General features: G+C 35.6%; 1 protein-coding gene and 1 pseudogene across 6 annotated transcripts in view; both read left to right on the top strand.

The window, feature by feature from the left end:
* LOC105482800 (protein kinase N2) overlaps positions 1–19,179 on the top strand; it is a 161,047-nt gene extending 141,868 nt beyond the window's left edge. For all 6 annotated transcript variants that reach the window (XM_011743148.2, XM_011743150.2, XM_011743143.2 and 3 more), the window contains 6 exons: positions 2,937–2,999; positions 5,316–5,392; positions 9,809–9,951; positions 14,098–14,205; positions 14,423–14,503; positions 14,587–19,179. In XM_011743148.2, coding sequence (XP_011741450.1) covers positions 2,937–2,999; positions 5,316–5,392; positions 9,809–9,951; positions 14,098–14,205; positions 14,423–14,503; positions 14,587–14,790 — 676 coding nt within the window. In that variant the 3' untranslated portion in view covers positions 14,791–19,179. The remainder of the gene's footprint in view (positions 1–2,936; positions 3,000–5,315; positions 5,393–9,808; positions 9,952–14,097; positions 14,206–14,422; positions 14,504–14,586) is intronic.
* LOC105482799 (elongin-C pseudogene) lies at positions 9,972–14,101 on the top strand (annotated as a pseudogene).
* Positions 19,180–19,414: the final 235 nt, after the last annotated feature.

Raw genomic sequence — 19,414 nt, 5'->3', positions numbered from 1 at the left:
CAATCTATCCATCTGACAAAGGGCTAATATCCAGAATCTGCAAGGAACTTAAACAAATTTACAAGAGAAAAACAACCCCATCAAAAAGTAGGCGAAAGATATGAACAGACACTTCTCAAGACATTTATCCAAAAAAACATGAAAAAAAGCTCATCATCACTGGTCATTAGAGAAATGCAAATCAAAACCACAATGAGATGCCATCTCACACCAGTTAGAATGGCGATCATTAAAAAGTCAGGAAACAACAGATGCTGAAGAGGATGTGGAGAAATAGGAACACTTTTACACTGTTGGTGGGAGTGTAAATTAGTTCAACCATTGTGGAACACAGTGTAGTGATTCCTCAAGAATCTAGAACTAGAAATACCATTTGACCCAGCCATCCCATTACTGGGTATATACCCAAAGGATTATAAATCATTCTGTAAAGACACATGCACACGTATGTTTATGGGAACACTGTTCACAATAGCAAGGACTTGGAACCAACCCAAAGGCCCATCAATTATAGACTGCATAAAGAAAATGTGGCACGTATATACCATGAAATACTATGCAGCAATAAAAAACGATGAGTTCATATCCTTTTCAGGACATGGATGAAGCTGGAAACCATCATTCTCAGGAAACTAACACAGAAAACTAAACACCACATGTTCTCACTTATAAATGGGAGTTGAAGAATGAGAACACATGGACACAGGGGAACATCACACATGGGGGCCTATCAGAGTTCGGGGGATAGGGGAGGGATAGCATTAGGAGAAATTCCTAATGCAGATGATGGGTTGATGGGTGCAGCAAACCACCATGGCACATGTATACCTATGTAACAAACCTGCACATTCTGCACATGTATCCCAGAACTTAAAGTATAATTTAAAAGTAAATAGGCCGGGTGTGGTGGCTCACGCCTGTAATCCCAGCACTTTGGGAGGCCGAGGCGGGCGGATCACGAGGTCAGGAGATCCAGACCATCCTGGCTAACACGGTGAAAGCCCGTCTCTACTAAAAATACAAAAAATTAGCCGGGCGTGGTGGTGCGTGCCTGTAGTCCCAGCTACTCGGAGGCTGAGGCAGGAGAATGAATGGCGTGAACCCGGGAGGCGGAGCTTGCAGTGAGTCGAGATTGCGCCACTGCACTGCAGCCTGGGCGACAAAGCGAGACTCTGTCTCAAAAAAAAAAAAAAAAAGTAAATAAACAGATCTTTTCAGAAACAAAAAAAAAATACATACATACATATATATATATATATATAAATAAAAATGCCGGGCACAGTGGCTCACGCCTGTAATCACAGCACTTTGGGAGGCGGAGGCGGGCGGATCACCTGAGGTCAGAAGTTTAAGACCAGCCTGACCACGTTGAGAAGCCCTGTCTCTACTGAAAATACAAAATTAACCGGGCGTGGTGGCACATGCCTATATTCCCAGGTACTCGAGAGGCTGAGGCAAGAGAGTCGCTTGAACTCGGGAGGCGGAGGTTGCGGTGAACTGAGATCGCACCATTGCACTCCAGCCTGGGCAACAAGAGCAAAACTCCATCTCAAGAAACAAAATAAATAAATAAAAATTATTGACCCATTTTTAATAAAAATAGGCAAATATAAAACATAGCTATATTATCTACATGTGAATGTAAATATATTCTGAAAGTTTGGAATAATGTTAAAGTGACAAGAATTATTATCCGTATGAACTGCAGTGGAATGAGGTGAGATGGAGATAGATGGATGAAATAGTGTACTTTGGAGAGAAGCGTATTACATGTTTTATAGAGAAAATACTCATATTATTACTTTTATAATTAAAAACTAATTATCCTAAGTGTTTATAGGCTGAAGACATTTGCATTTTTAAATCTATTCATTTATTTCCTCCTTGTTCAATAAGCCTATCATGTATATCAGGCATTATGCTATGAACTTAGGATAAAAACTGAAAAAGACAAACATGGTCCTGTGCCTCAAGAATTATTATTCTCTCTCAGCCCGGGTTTTCTGAGATCCAAACCCATATACCCAGCTTTTATATATCATCACCTGCCCCACAGACAAAGTCAACCTGTCAAATGCCAAACCTAGTTTTGTCACAAAACCTTGGCCACCTCTGTTTCTTTTATCCATTCATTCTACTAAGATGGAAACCTTGAAAGTTACCTGTAGCTCTTCCCTCTTCCTTATCCTGTAATGGGATAGCACCTTCTGTCATGCTAATTTTTAAGTTCTTGTGAATCTGTATCTCTGTTGCCACTACAGTAGATGTTCTCATGATCTTCTCATCTAAACTATGATAAAAGCCTTATCTGTTCTTTTTTCCTCTGGATCTCTACCTACTTCTCCATCCTTCGCATTGCTACCAGAAAACAAATGCCATCATTCTCCTCTGATTAAAATGGTTTGATTCTCTGTCACTAAGAGAAAAAATTTCAGTATCCATAATATGACATTCAGGGTCCTTCACCCAGGTTATCTTTCCAGCTTAATCTCCTACTTCTTCCCCAGATACACCCATCCTTTACTTCAGCCACACCAGACTTACTTGTTATCAAACGTGTTAACGCCTTTTGCACCTCTATTTCTTTTTTCTCTCAGGTAAGTATTTTTTCCCCCACAAAACTTCTGCCTGTCACACTGTCCTTTGTCCTTATGGTATATTGTAATTCCTCCTGCAAAACCAGATCAAATGTCCCCTCTGAGGTTCTCAGTGACTCCACTAGGCAAAGTTAATGGCTTTAATTGTCAAAACTATACTTTTCTCATTTTTAAATTTTACCCCTAATATCTAGCACAATGTGTGATACATAGTGGGGACTAAAAAAAAAATTTGTGAAATAAATTAATGATAGGTCTGCTTTGAAGTATAAACATATAAGCTGGGATTCAAGAGCAATAAAATTTATTAAACTCCTATTGATTTAATTCTTCAAACAGATTTTATGCTGCTTGTGTAGTTCTTGGGTTGCAGTATTTACATGAACACAAAATTGTTTATAGGTAAGTTAATTTTTAATTTTTTCTAATGGCTTGCTTTGGTGTGATTTAGAATTAAAGATAGTGTTTTGTGTTTCTTAAACATTTTATGTTTAACCAGCTTCTTAGTTTTCTCCTTCATCTGATAAGTCAAACCCCAATTTTGAAAGACATGTGGTTAGCACTATGATTATATGATGAACTTTTTGTTTCCTAATCCATAGCACATTTTCTAATTAAAATAGTCAAATTATGGGTTGGTCTATGATAGTGCATTTCTCAACAATATTCATCCTAGTGAATATTTAGCATTCAAACAACTCATTGCAAAAAACCTCCATAGACCAATACTGCTAAAAACGTGTCCGTGATGAGACAAGTAGCTTGTGTTAGAGTGTAAAACATCACACTGCTTCCCTCATTACGAAGCCTTATTGTCAACTGAACTAAATAGTATATTGGTGATGTAGCTGATCTCTGTAATTTGTGGCCCAGCAGCTAGTCTGTGAACCACACTTTGACTAGCACTCACTGCCCAAGACCAAGCAGATATGAGAAGACTAGTCAGAATTAGAAGACTATAAACATTGGATTATTTAAGGTTTTTTTTTTTTTCTTTTTTTTTTTTTTTTTTTTTTGAGACAGAGTTTCACTCTTGTCGCCCAGGCTGGAGAGCAATGCACGATCTCGGCTCATGGCAACCTCTGCCTCCCGGGTTCAAGCGATTCTCCTTCCTCAGCCTCCTGAGTACCTGGAATTACAGGTGCCCACCACCATGCCCAGCTAACTTTTATATTTTTAGTATAGACAGAGTTTCACCATGTTGGCCAGGCTGGTCTTGAAACTCCTGACCTCAGGTGACTACCCGCCTCAGCCTCCCAAAGTACTAAGATTATAGTTGTGAGCCGCCGCACCCAGTCAGGTAAGGTTCTAATGATGTTTTCATGATTAAGTTCCGTTTTACCTAACGGATAAAATATTTCCTGGGCTCGGTGGCTCAAACGTGTAACCCCAGTATTTGGGGAGGCCAAGGTGGGAGGATTGCTTCGGTCTAGGAGTTCGAGACCAGCCTGGGCAACATAGTGGTATTCTGTCTCTACAAAAAAAATCTAAAAATCAGTGAGGAGTGATGATATCTGCCTGTATCTGGGCTACTCAGGAGGCTGAGGTGGGGGAATTGCTTGAGCCTGGGAGGTCAAGGCTGCAGTGAGCCATGATTATGCCACTGTACCCCACTTAGACAACAGAGCGAGTACCTTGTATCACAAAAAAAATAAATAAATTGAACAAAATGGATAAAATATTGTCAATTTGCCTAATTTGTAATCAACTAGTATGGATGGATAGCTTTCTCTCATTCTTTCAGAAGATGAAACCTGCCCTCTGATGCCTTATTAATACTGTTAGCTTTACAGTTCTTTCTTATGGATGGCATATAAGCAAACTTTAAAACTAGATTAAGTTGGCCAGACGCAGTGGCTCACGCCTGTAATCCCAGCACTTTTGAAGGCCGAGGCAGGTGGATCACCTGAGGTCAGGAGTTCGAGACCAGCCTGGCCAACATGGTGAAAACCCATCTGTACTACAAATAAAAAAAAAAAAAATTAGCCAGACTTGGTGGTGGGCACCTGTAGTCCCAGCTACTTGGGAGTCTGAGGCACAAGAATTGCTTGAACCTGGAAAGTAGAGGTTGCAGTGAGCCGAGATCATGCCAGTGCACACCAGCCTGGGTGACAGAGCGAGACTCTGTCTTTAAAAAAAGAAAAAAAAAAAAAGGGCTGGGTGTGGTGTCTCATGCCTGTAATCCCAGCACTTGGGGAGGCCAAGGCCAGCGGATCACAAGGTCAGGAGTTCAAGACCAGCCTGGCCAACATAGTGAAACCCCCTCTCTAATAAAAATACAAAAATTAGCCAGGTGTGGTGGCACACACCTGTAGTCCCAGCTACTTGGAAGGCTGAGGTAGGAGAATCGCTTGTACCTGGGAGGCAGAGGTTGCAGTGAGCCAAGACCATGCCATTGCACTCCAGCCTGGGTGACAAAGTGAGACTCCGTCTCAAAAGAAAAAAAAAAAAGTGGATTAAATTAGATTATCACAAATAAATTAAATACATTCTTCCTTTTTTATGTAACAGGAGAATAATTTCTCATAAGCTACCTTATATAGAGCAATAAGCTTACTAAAAGGAAGAAAACAATGTGATATAGTATTTAAATCTCAAATCATAACTTGGAAATCCCATTTTTAATAAAGAGAAAGTACAGTTCCAGTTGAAATTATTTTTTTAACTGTATAACCTACTGATTTTTTTTTTCATGCTGTATCTTTTTATCCTGAACAGAGATTTGAAATTGGATAACTTATTGCTAGATACAGAGGGCTTTGTGAAAATTGCTGATTTTGGTCTTTGCAAAGAAGGTAATCGAATGTTTTTAAGTTTCTTTTCTGATAAATTACTGTTTCTTTGTGCATCAGTAGTTTTCAAGTTTGTCTATGGAAAACAAACTGTACTTTTAACTTTATTCTTCTTTAAGACATTGTAGATATAATGAAGACATTGCTTATGTAACCTAATTATCACATTAAGAATTTGTTCTATGAATACGAATAAGGTTAGATGTATAGAAATCATAGTAAGCTTCTCTGCATGATTAATAATTTTGTCACTACTTTAAGGAAGTATTGCTTAAGCACCAAAATCATTTATTCCAGTGAGACTGTACACAGTGAATTTCATAGGCCTGATAATTTACTTCCAGCTTCTTAAAACTGGAAACATTTAAAAATAGAAAATAAATTGAGATAGGTATCTCAAGTATGTTTTTTGTATATTCAAAAGTAAGTAAGTAAATTGGGGAAATTTGAATCAGGTAACATAAGAAAGGATAAAGATCATGGGCTTAGGAACCAAACAGTTCTAGGTTTGAATCATGGCTTTGCCACTATTTGCTGTTTGTCTTTGGAAAACTTAGTTTTAATCTCTTTGAGTCTTACTTCTCCAACCATAAAAAAATGGACATGGTTCTTTCTGTTTACTAGTACTAACATTGCCTATCTCCCTCTGCACTGCTGGCTTCTGTTTGCTGTTTAGCTTTGTTTCCATAGTACATTAACACAGGGAATGGTACATCTTAAGTATTCAGTGAGTGTTTGATTAATAAGTAGCTGGATGAATAAATGAATCAACTCTGTAGATATATGCCCATCACATACCCACTGACATAATTGCTGAATCAAGTCAGTTTTTTTCTTTAACTGGGCTTCTTTTTATTGGACACTGTTGATCTAAACGCTTTTGTTTCTCAGCATCTCTCCTTAGCCGGCTGCTCTTCACTGCGGTTTTTTGACTAGCAGCTATATCCTAATGACTCTCAAATCTATTATTTCCTTTCATATGGATTCCAAAGGTATATATTCAACTATCTACTAGACAGCTCTGCCTGAACAGTGAAGAGACACCTCAAACACTACCCAAACAAAAATCACTTATTTTCCTCAGGTAGTCTGGTTGTTGGTACCACAATCCCCTCAGTCTTCAATCTGAAAGCAAGGAATTACCTTGCGTTCTATCCTGTTCTCTACTTTCCATATGTAGTTATTCAAAAAATTCTACTGCCACTTAACCTCCTGAATATTTCTGAAATCTATCATTTCCAGTCAACTCCTGCTAGCCATCATCTTGTTTTGACAAGACAGGTATAATAATCTCCTAATTGTTCCTATTTCTAGTCTTTTTCTATCCCAAATCAACCTGCCATGTAATTGCTGAATTGTTTAAGGAGTCCATATAAATACAGATCAGACCATGGCACACACCTGCTGAAAACTCTTCAGTGGCTAGGATAAGGTGACATAGAGTGCCCTTCCTGATCTGCCTGCCTGCCTTCCTCTCTGGCCTCATCTCTTGCTGCTCTGTGTTTAGTACTTTTTGCTCCAGCAACAATGAATTGCTTATAGTCTGTGTCCCTCTAGCACTGTCACCCATCCCAACTCTATTTGCTGACTAACATCTGCACATCCTTCTCATTCAACTCAAGTGTAACCTCTACAGGCAAATTACCAGAGATTGCCTTTTACTACCCCAACTCCCAACTCTGCTTTAGGAGCCCTTCTTCACTATTCTGCATTATCTTGCTCTTCCCTTGTTATTATAAAATTATCAATAAATATCCATTTTCCTCCAGTCTCCTGTAAACCCCTTAAAGAACCATGTCTAACTCTCATTTTTGTGTTCCCGCTACTTGGCACAGGTGCCTAGAACATAAAAGGTACAGAAAATATGTGTGTTGAATAACCAGACTTATTAATGCATTATCATAAAAACATATTTAGTAGATTATAATAATATAGCTAACAACTTTTGAGTGCTTACCGTATGCCAAGAATTTTGCAAAGTGCTTCATCATATGCATATCTCCTGTAATTCATAACAATCATATGAAGGTAGATAGTTTTTTTGAAGGAAATATTGAATTTTTTATTTTATTTTTATTTGTATAAATTTATGGGGTACAAGTGCAATTTTGTTACATGCATAAATTGCGTAGTGGTGAAATCAGGGCTTTTAGGATATTCATCACCCAAATAACATACACTGTACCCATTAAGTAATTTCTCATCATCCACCCCACTCCCACCTCCTTACCCTTCTGAGTCTTCCTTGTCTTATCATTCCACACTGGTAGATGGTATTATTAACCCTTATACACAGATGAAGAAACCTAGGCTTTGATGTTAGACAACTTTCTCAACCTCTCACAGTTAACAAATGACAGAACTGGAACTTAAACCAGGTATTTATTAATCTAGAGCCTGATATTAACCACTTCCATGGAGCTTTACCAGTCTGTAAGAAACATAAGTTCTATTTCTTTGTTAATTAACTTTTTCCTAGTTTTGGCCAAGTTACTAAAAGGCTGGTGCAGAACTCATATAGATATTAATACTATATCATGGTTTTTTAAAATAATATTTTATTGAAGAAAATAAAAATCATTATGATAGTGTTAAAGAAATTTTGCCAAAAAAAATTTCCCCACTCCAGTGTGCTAATGTATCTAATTGTGCCCTTCAAGTCTTGGTTCATAGACATACAAATTCATTTCTATTTTGTAGTCTCTATATATGCATACCTAATTATTCTTAATTTAGAATTGAGAGCTTTTCTTTAAAATTCTTAATGCTTGTAATCCCAGCACTTTGGGAGGCCAAGGCAGGCGGATCACGAGGTCAGGAGATCGAGATCATCCTGGCTAATACGGTGAAACCCCATCTCAACTGAAAATATAAAAAATTAGCTGGGTGTGGTAGCAGGCACCTGTAGTCCCAGCTACTCGGGAGGCTGAGGCAGGAGAATGGCGTGAACCCGGGAGGCAGAGCTTGCAGTGAGCTGAGATCGCATCACTGTACTCCAGCCTGGGCAACAGAGTGAGACTCCGTCTCAAAGAAAAAAAGATGACACTTATGACAAGTTTTTAACACTTTGGAATACATGGAGACAGTATCTTCAATATGTAGACTATTTGATTAACGTATTAATAAATTATGAGGAACATATATTTAAAAACTAGTTAGCTAAAATGTTAATACAGGCTGAGTATCCCTTATCCAAAATGCTTAGAATGAGAAGTGTTTTGAATTTCAGATTTATTTGGATTTTGGAATATTTGCATATATACATAATGACATATCTTGAGGCTAAGACCCAAGTCTAAACACAAAATTTATGTATGTTTCATATATACCTTATATATAGCCTGAAAGTAAATTTATATTTATATAATAATATAAAAATTTATATTATTTTTAATAATTTTGTCCATGAAACTAATCTTGTGTTAAGTACTTGTGGAATTCTCTATGGCATCATGTTGGTGCCCAAAAAGTTTCAGATTTTGAAGCATTTTAGATTTTGGATTTTTGGATTAGGGTTGTTCAACCTGTACTCACCCTCCCTTCCCTTTCCTTCCTTCCTTCTTTTCTTTTCTTTTCTTTTTTCTTTCCCTCCCTCCCTCCCTTCCTTCCTTCCTTCCTTTCTGCATATATATATATAGATATATATATTTTGTTTTTTGAGACAGAGTTTTGCTCTTGTCACCCAGGCTGGAGTGCAATGGCACAATCTCGGCTCACTGCAACCTCCGCCTCCCAGGTTCAAGCAGTTCTCCTGCCTCAGCCTCCCAAGTAGCAGAGATTACAGGCAGGAGCCACCATGCCCGGCTAATTTTTTTTTTTTTTTTTTTTTTTTTTTTTTTTTTTGGAGAGACGGGTTTCACCATGTAGGCCAGGCTGGTCTTGAACTCCTGACCCCAGGTGATCCACCCACCTCAGCCTCCCAAAATGCTGTGATTACAAGCATGAGCCACCGCTCACAGCCCTATCTCTCTGTATTATATGACACATTTGGTTAGCTCCTGATTATCCAAGGGTTTGATTTTTGGTATTTTCCAAACTGTTATTTTTTTATAATGTTGTTCTTATAGTAAAGTAAATAAACTTATTTAAGATTGAATTGGAAAGATGATAGAACTTCACAATCAGTTCATTTTGTTGTAATTTCTTAGCTCCCTTGTAATGACAAGAAGAAAAATTAACTGAAAAGAAACATGGATATCTTATTTCTATTTACCCATTAATTAGATAGTATAGTTGCTATTACAGTTTTTGCTGTACCAGTCCTTATTGTTTTCTTGAAATATCTTAAATATGTCTGAATTTGTTCGCCATGCACAAATGTGCAACTTTTAATTTTGCCTCCCAAAGATAGCTTTGATTTTTTTTATATACTAGATTTATTTTCTTTGCTAACAAATGTTTAAATTTTATCTTTTCCAGGAATGGGATATGGAGATAGAACAAGCACATTTTGTGGCACTCCTGAATTTCTTGCCCCAGAAGTATTAACAGAAACTTCTTATACAAGGGCTGTAGATTGGTGGGGCCTTGGCGTACTTATATATGAAATGCTTGTTGGTGAGGTAAGCAGTATAAAATAGGTAAGAGAAAAGAGGAAGGATGATTGAAATAATAAAGCATGTCATTTATAAAACCACCTAATACTGTCTTCAGTATGAGTGGAATTTAAGTTTTATAAATATTTATAGTATACTAGTAGTCAGCTATCTTTCTATAATACCTTCAATAAAGATTTTTATGTGGTTTGCGGAATGCATTATCAGTGCTTTGAAAATAGTTCCTTGTATTTCAGTGTTGTGCTTTGAATGTGTTTTCTGATTTTAAGACATAGTCATTTTATAGGGAATGGAATAACAGAAAGACTAATTAAAAAAATGTACTCTGTACCTGTAAAGAAAAGCCCACTATAGATTGGTCAGAAATAAATGTTACCTTCGACTTCCTCTAGACGGAAGTGAGCAACACACACTGCATCCTTGCTTCACCAGGAAACAGCTGAAGTTCCTGGGGAAGCAAAGTAGAATTTCATAGGAACAAAATGAATGGAGAGGAGAAAAGCTATGGTGGCTGTGAAGGCCCTGATGCCATGTATGTCAGATTGATATCATCCGATGGCCATGAATTTGTTGTAAAAACAGAACGTGCATTAACATCAGGCATGATAAAAGCCATGTTGAGTGGCCCAGGTCAGTTTGCTGAGAATGAAACCAATGAGGTCAATTTTAGAGAGATACCTTCACATGTGCTATCAAAAATATGCATGTATTTTATGTACAAGGTTCGCTACACTAACAGCTCCACTGAGATTCCTGAATTCCCAGTTGCACCTGAAGTTGCAATAGAACTGCTGTTGGCTGTGAACTTCCTAGATTGTTAAATAAAATATAATTTTAAAAAATGAAAGAAATGTTACTTTCAAAAATGGTAGAGTTGAAAAGATTAGCATTTTTTCCTACTGTTTTCTGTCGATTAACTTAAATTTCTGAGGATAATTGAGTTGTACACAGAAATTATTACCATTAGGAAACAGTGAATTATGTTAAATAAGGCAATAATAGGAGACTAATAATGTATTATATTATAAACTGTTAGAAATGTTGAATTGGGGTGAAATTGGGAAAGAGTAAATCTTTTAATAAGTAATTAAAGATTACTTGAAGGGACTTAAACTGGAGATGCAAGAAAAATTATTTTAAGGGATTGGTTCATTATTCTGCAGTTTCCCCATGCCAGCAACCTCCCTTGTACACTTACAAGTTTGAAGAAGTTAGTGGCTAAATGAATGAATTATCAAATTGAATATCAGAAATTTCTAAAGTTTTGTTCTATGCTTGTCATTTATTGGCACTTACCCCAACAAACAAATGGTTTTAGTTTCTCCGGATGGATAGCCCCTTTTGGTGTGTCAGTTTGAAGTGGATTCTTTGGAAAAGGAGGAGAAGTATGGCTAATTAAAATAAAATTTATCATGTCCTAAGCTAAGCACTGTTCTGTGTGCCTTAAATATTCATTCATTTAATTTTGCAACAGCCTTTGATAAGCTCCGTACTGATCTTATGCCCATTTTCAGAGGTGTAAATAGAGACACAAAGAGATTAATGACTTGCTTAAGGTCACACAGCTCTCATATGGTAGAGCTGGAAATTTTAACCTTGTCACTCTGGCTCCAGAACATATCTCTAAAGCATTATGCTTTGCTGCTCCAGGATAGGATCTTCAATTCATCCAGCCTTGTTTCTGTTCTTAAGACTAGTGGTCCAGATCTGAATTTTTCACCTCTATTTAGAAAAGCTGTTGTGCAGTGTTTAGGTTGGAAAGATTTATTTTAGCTCCAGTCCACAGTGGCTTTTACTGTCTGAGAGTGCCAGAAGTTCTCATAAAATAGTTAATCTTCTGTAAGCTCTGGCATACTTGAACTTCTCCCCACCCCCTTCCTTTATTTTAAAAGTAACATTTTGGGGTTTGTTGTTTTTTTGTTTGTTTGTTTGTTTTGTTTAGTGTAATATTCAAGTAAGTATGAAGTTTATGAGATTCAATTATGTGCTTGCTTAAAATTTACTCTGCATATTAGAGATGACATATGGAAAATATGAGTTATTACAAAATACTGTAGAATTAATCGCCAGCTGAATCTACTCCCTCCCATTATAAAGCCACTGGAGGGTTTGACAGAAAACAAGGAAGCTCCTGTTTCATATTTTTTAAGAGAGCTAATTGATTGAGCTCTTAATTACCTAGAAGATAAAAGACAGTGGATCTGGCTATTTCTTAGTTGTTTCTTGCAATTTCTTTTTAGTATCTCCATAAGAGGATAGCTGGGAAAAGAACTAAACTTAAAACTCATCAGTCTACTTCATAATTTTATAGCATTAATGAAACGCTAGTGGTAACTCCTTTTTAACTATGATGAACGTAAGGTGTGGCTAAAGTTTATGTCAGATTTCTCTATTATTACAAATAATTGTAAACTCGCTGGATATATCATACATGCTCAAATTTGTATACTTCTACTAGTTTTGATTACTGGAAAGACTCCAGGAATAAACAAATATCCCAAGTCCCCTTTTTCCTGCCTCAGATGGGAGTGAAGATAACAGAGAGATTGAATGTAATGCTGGACATGGTTTTAGATACTATCAGTGTTGATATCTGAACAGACTATTGGTTTCTTTTAAATGTGCTTAAAACACATTTGTTAGCTTTCTGTTGTTAGCCCTGTTTGCTTACAATCTATTTGAGAAAAAAGATACTACACGTTTTAACAAATGTATAGATACTTCTTTGCTATTCAGACTTGGAGAGTGAGTTTTCAAGTAAAAATTGTTCAAGCAGAAGACAAAAGTGCTCTCTTTGTATTATCCATTGAAATTCCCATTGAGAATCCTAGTAAAATAAAATTTTTTCCTGACTTACTGATTCAGTCCCCAAAAGAAATTAGATTGTCCATGTAGTACATTTGATTTATGTATTTTGAGTGCACTACATTGTCCCATGTAGTATATTTGATTTATGTATTTTGAGTGAGTGAATGAACAAACTAAGGTTTTGGTAACTGAAAGCTTTGAAATTTTCTTAGCTATGAGCAAGATTAGAAGCTCAGCCTTAAGAAGCTGGATTCTGAATTTATTTTCACAGATTCCTTAAAGATTGCTCACTTTCCCTGGATATTGCTTTCTGCTTATTATTCTTTAAAACTTAATTGGAAGCAAGCAGCCAAATCAAATCTAACGAGGCTAAGTAAGCCTATATTTCAATAGCCAGTGAGAAAATAAGGTTAAAGATACTGATTCATTTCAGTGATTTTAAGGAATTAAATGATATTTAGACATTCATGTCCTGATTTTTAAAATGAGTGAGTGATGTTTAAGCCATCTGAAATTCTGAGGCAGGCAGTCACATCTGATAGACACGTTTTCAGCATAGTTGAAAGTTTATCTCTTTGTGAATCAAATTGTCATACTGAATATAATGTAACTACTTTTTTATGTCTCAGGGTCATTATGAAAAATGATTTTAATACTGTGCTTATTGAAATGCCCTAAAACTTTTTGTGTTTAGAGCATTAAAAATGCATGTCAGTGTGTGCTTTTTGGGTTCCTTTCAGTCTAATTTTGTTGGCAGCTGCTTAGTACGGTCGTTATGCCTACTAATCTCTAATTGCGTTTTACCACCATTAATTTACTATTGACTTTAAAATCCAAAGCACATTTATATCTGACGTATTTCCGCAGATTGCTTTCCTTTACTATAACATTTATTACCATATTAACCTTATCCATTTTCTTCTGTCTTTCCACAAGCTTGAGGTTCTTCAGGATTCTGTTATCTAAATATTCCCTACTTTCTGTTAGACACTCTAAAAATTGACTGTCTGGCCAAATAGGTGATTGAGTGAATGAAATAAAATGGACTGGAGTGGAATGAAATGAAATGAAAAGCCATATCATATATGAGATAGACAAGTTTTTTTAACGGTCTATAAAATTTAAAGATTTCAGAAAGAGTATATGGTATATTCCCTCTGTAATAGATACATATCTATTGTCACTTCTTACAGTTCTTTTGTTGTTGTTGTTGTTTTGGTAGGCATGGGTTTGTTGTTTGTTTTTTTCTTTTTCACTGCCTGGATCTTGATTATACTTTGAATAGGTGATAAGATTTTACTGCCTTAAAACTTGCTTTAACTTACTTAAAGGTATTTCTTCTAGTCTCCCTTTCCTGGTGATGATGAAGAGGAAGTTTTTGACAGTATTGTAAATGATGAAGTAAGGTATCCAAGGTTCTTATCTACAGAAGCCATTTCTATAATGAGAAGGGTAAGAATTAAATTAAGGATAAGAATTTTTTTAAGACTACTTTAATTTTTTATATTAAAGAAAATTTCCCAGTAGAACTTTAGAAGTTGTTTTTCAGTTCATAAATGTTGCATGGCTCAGACAAAAACAGACAAAATATATCTGAGTTTTTAAAAATAATCTTTATCAGTGAATTTTATTCTATTGATTTTAACTTTTTTATTTTACATTGTGCTAGCTGTTAAGAAGAAATCCTGAGCGGCGCCTTGGGGCTAGCGAGAAAGATGCAGAGGATGTAAAAAAGCACCCATTTTTCCGGGTAAGTGTGACTATTTAAAATTTTTTATTAAACTACAGCAATTAGATGTAACTAAACTAGTCATTTTGTATTTTATGATCCAGCTAATTGATTGGAGCGCTCTGATGGACAAAAAAGTAAAGCCACCATTTATACCTACCATAAGAGGACGAGAAGATGTTAGTAATTTTGATGATGAATTTACCTCAGAAGCACCTATTCTGACTCCACCTCGAGAACCTAGGATACTTTCGGAAGAGGAGCAGGAAATGTTCAGAGATTTTGACTACATTGCTGATTGGTGTTAAGTTGCTAGACACTGCGAAATCAAGCTGACTGACTCACAAGAAGACCTCTTAAAAATAGCAACCCTTCATTTGCTCTCTGTGCCACCAATAGCTTCTGAGTTTTTTGTTTTTTTTTTTTTAATTGAAACACGTGAAGATTTGTTGAAAAGTACCATTCTAATACTTCTTGAAAAGTGGCTTCTCATTGTACTTCAGCGTAAATATGAGCACTGGAAACAGTTTCATGGAGTTTGAGTGAACATCGGCTATGAAAATCCATCACAAATACTTTTGGATCAATAGTCTATTTTTAAAAAGAAAGAAAAAAAAACCACTTTTTTTATAGTCCCTAGCTTTGCCATATGCCCGCCTTAAGTGGAAGGAAAATTAATCACTTAACTATGTTTTACAAAAAGTAAAAAAGGGCTTGGAATGCTATTACTGTTCACACAAAGTATGATTCTGTTTGAATAAGACAAATGCTCTTTTTTTAAAGACATTACTGTAATATCAAAAAACGTAGCAGTTTGTATACAATTTGGGGCTTGATCTTTTAAAAAAACAGAATGAATTGATGTCTTATTTTATAAATGTTCTATATTTATTAGGAGAAAACTTTATATTGCCTTATTTTTATCAACCATGTAACAGAGGCTTATAGCTTTCCAGCGGAGCTGCTTGCCAAACAATTTTGTTTTTATTAAACAGTGCTGAAACAAACAAGATCAGCATTTACTTAAGATGTTAAGAATGAGGACTTTAATCAGCTGAACCAAGATATTGTTACCTGTATGCATTCCCAAAGTCTAGATGCTCGGTATGTTCAGTCATATCTTCCAGAATCAGTGAACCGATTACCCCTTTTTTGATACTCACTCTACATCTGCCAACCTAGTTCACCTTGGTTTTGTGTCTGCTGTAGAAGGGAACTATACCTTGGTTAAACCGTAGAGATTATCATTGTATACATGCTGTGAACATGTATATGTGCAAGTTTTAATGTATTCTATGTTGTAGGCTTATTATTTAATTTTACCACTTCATCACTTTTGTACAGTGGCCAAGCAGACACCTCAAACTCCAGCATTTACATTAAGTGCATTTGTATATTTTAGGCCACTGGATCCGGATTTTATATTGGCAGTTACTGAGGGCAAAAGCAATATATTGTAACAGAATGTATAAATATTTTTGATAAAACAGTCTATATTTTATAAAAAAATTAATTATAACACTAAAGCTGTACCTCAAAAGTCTCAAAAATAATTTGATCAAATATTTTATACAACTCTTCAAAGGATCCGTCTGTGGCTTTTTATACTCTTCTAGGATTGTCTTTTTGCAAACCATGACTTTCCATTTGCCTGTAGTTTTTTGTTTGTTTTGGTTTGGTTTGATTTTATATTTTTTTCTCCTAATCTATGACTTTATTGTTTTTTCTTAGTTTAGTAATAGCATCTTTGATCCTGTGCTTAGCATGTTAGGGTCATTATACCTCAGGAATAGCAAGCTGTTAAGTAACCATACTGAATTAACTATTTAATCACAGTGAGCTCATCTCTTAAAAATTGTTCAGGTGTAAATCTTATGAGAAACATGAAAAAGCACACTGATTTATGGAGAGTTGAGCTAAAAACATTTATAAATATTTGCTGGGATGTTTTAGCATCTTTTCATTGTACTCTGAGAACAATTAAAATTGTCCAGAGATCATTTATATTACCTTCCAAATTGTTAATTACCCAAGATCCTTTGGGAGAAAATCTTAATAGAAAGGGGGAACAATATGTGGTTTAAAGTTATTGTTAAATGCCAGTTAACTTCCTTGGCAAAGGACAGTAGAGGAACTTAGCTTAATTGTCTGGCTTTAATTTAAACAGTGTTAATACAACATTAAAATAAAACACTAAATACTTTTGAGGTACAGTCTGCTCACTTTTTTGGTTCTCAAATAGCAAAGAAAGTAATGTCTAAAACAGGCTTTTAGCATTAAAAACTGACATAGCATTTTGTAACTACACAGTGTACAGAATTTTTTTTTAATTGAAGTCAATCACTAAAAAAATTAGAGGGCAGGGTCTATTTACACAATTAAGCTGAAGAAAGCACTAATTTTTTGTAGTTTAAAAAATATATATATTTTAGTCAGATTTAAAATTTTAAGCTTTATAGAGTGTAAATATATTTTGCTATTACTGTATGTGTATGTGACTGCTCAAGCACTTTGTAAAGAAATTAGGATATTTTAGAATGGTACACTATGCATTCAAATGAAATGTGCCTTTCACTATGTCATTCTAAGAAAACAAGTGTTTTGCAGTCATAAATTATCACAAGTGCACAAATTAAAGTCTATTTAGATTGAAATTTGTAACTTTGGTTTTAAGTATTCTTTCTTTTTAGAAACTTCCTAATGACTAAAATATACTTTAACTTTTCTGTGTTCAAAATCTCAAAGACTAATTAACTTGAGTAAACGTTCTTGCAAGTACTTTTTGTCCTAGGGAAGACTTAAAACCATGAACATTCAGAGCAAATTGTCCACTTCACTGGGAATAATGGGAAAAGTTTGTATTCTGCTCCTGTAAGGTCAGTAGCATCTTTTATTTGAAACATATTTAAGGACTGCTTACTGTGTATAGATACTGAGAATAGGAAGGTTTTTTTTTAAAGCAACAAAATGTTGATGAATGAAGAACAACAGCCTGCTTTAATATTAAGATGCAAGCACCAGTATTGTATATACTTTTCTCTTGTTTGAGGTTAACTTACTTTAATTTAGGACCTGGCTTCTCAGAAAAGCAAATGAATAAAACAGAATACTAGTCATTTTATAGTAATCTTATTTAAAAATTACAAATGGAATATTTTAGAAATATAAAATGATGCATGCTCTCCCTGTAACACAAATTGAGGACATAATGGAAATTGCAATCATATATTGACTTGGTAAATCTGCCGTATAGATTAAAGTCTAACAAGATTTTTGCAAGTACTACCAGTATTCCCAAAGCCACTGGAGTAAATATGAAAAATCCAAATAAGCAAATACTAATCCACAGATCATAATCTTAATTTAAATTTAGAATTCTTACTTACTTTCCAGCCATCTTTTGAGGTCTAGGGTTTTTCTGAGATACTGGCTTTATACATTAGTATAATGGGTAGAGGCTTTAAAGTTATTAAAAATAATAGTATACATACGCGTATAAAATTAGTGGAAGACCATCAATAAGATATGTAATTTGAGGTTTTGCCAATCTCATTAAAGGTAAGAGTGGTCTGTGGCAACCCTTCACCCCAAAACAAGCAAATAAACTTGAGCAGAGTCCGAACAAGTTAGGGCCTCAGCACCTAAGAGTTAGAGTGGGAGTGCTGAAGCACAAAAGTAGGAATATTGAGAGAACTGGAAGCTGAGTCTACAGAGTATGGCAGAGCAGCAGGAAGTTGGAAAAGGTAGGAGTCACAATGGCAAGGAGCTGGTTTTGAAAATTCAGGCACCCAAGAGAAGTGGGGTTACCAAGGATAGATTTCTCTAACAACACAATTTTGAGGATAACAAACCTTGCAATAGCATCAGGACTTATGTTCTGTGCTTAAATCCTGTAGACGACTTCAAATTTTAGTTTGCATGTCACTCTTTCCCTGACAGTGGAAGGAAATATTCTGTGGATGGAAGCTCCTCCAGGATGGGACCATCAGATTTCCACAGATTAAGATCAAGTAATTCACTGTCAGAAATCCCTAAACACTTGTGAGAGACAGCAAGTTACCTTGAATAAGAACCAACAGAAATTTTAAATTTAGATATCCCTGTTAGAGATTTCATACATTAGAATTATCAGCCAGGCACAATGGCTTATGCCTATAATTCCAACACTTTGGGAGGCAAAGGCAGGAAGATTGCTTGAGGTTAGGAGTTTGAGACTAGCCTGGGTAACACAGCGAGACCCCATCTCTACAAAAAAAAAAAAAAAAAAAGCACCTAAAAATTAGCCAGGTATGATGGTGTGCACCTGTAGTCCCAGCTACTTTGGAGACTGAAGCCCAGGAGGTCAAGGCTACAATGAGCTGTTATGCCACTGCATTGTATTTAGCCTGGGCGACAGAGCAAGTCCCTGTCTTAAAAAAAGAAGAATTACCAGATATAAGTTATAAAATAGCTATATATATTTACATACCTAAAACTATCAGTATAAACATGTAAAATGAATATTTTAACATAATTAAACATTTTTTAAATCCAAAAATGAAAAATGTAGTTGTTCTAATATGAAATTCAGTGGAAAGATTAAACAGCAGATTAGACAGTTGAAGAAAACTGAAGATTGGAAACTGAAAAATCAATCCCAAATGAAGATGGAAAATATAAAAGGGAGATTAAGAGATACCGAAGATGGAATGGAGAATCAAGAGGAAAGAATGAGAGGCAATATTTAAAGACATAATGGCTGCAAGTTACTCGGAGATGAAAAATATCCAAGCTGTACAGTATTTTCCAAACGGGGTAAATATAAATGTATACATAGAACCATTGTGAAATGGCAGATCACCAAAGACAACATCTTGTTACTATCCAGAGAAAAGGGACTAAATGTCTATAAAGGAAAGACTAACAGCTGACCTCTCAATTGCAACAATGGAA

The sequence above is a fragment of the Macaca nemestrina genome, chromosome 1 (genome assembly GCF_043159975.1).
Source record: "Macaca nemestrina isolate mMacNem1 chromosome 1, mMacNem.hap1, whole genome shotgun sequence".
NCBI lineage: Eukaryota > Metazoa > Chordata > Mammalia > Primates > Cercopithecidae > Macaca > Macaca nemestrina.
This window is presented reverse-complemented; position numbering and strand designations above follow the sequence as displayed.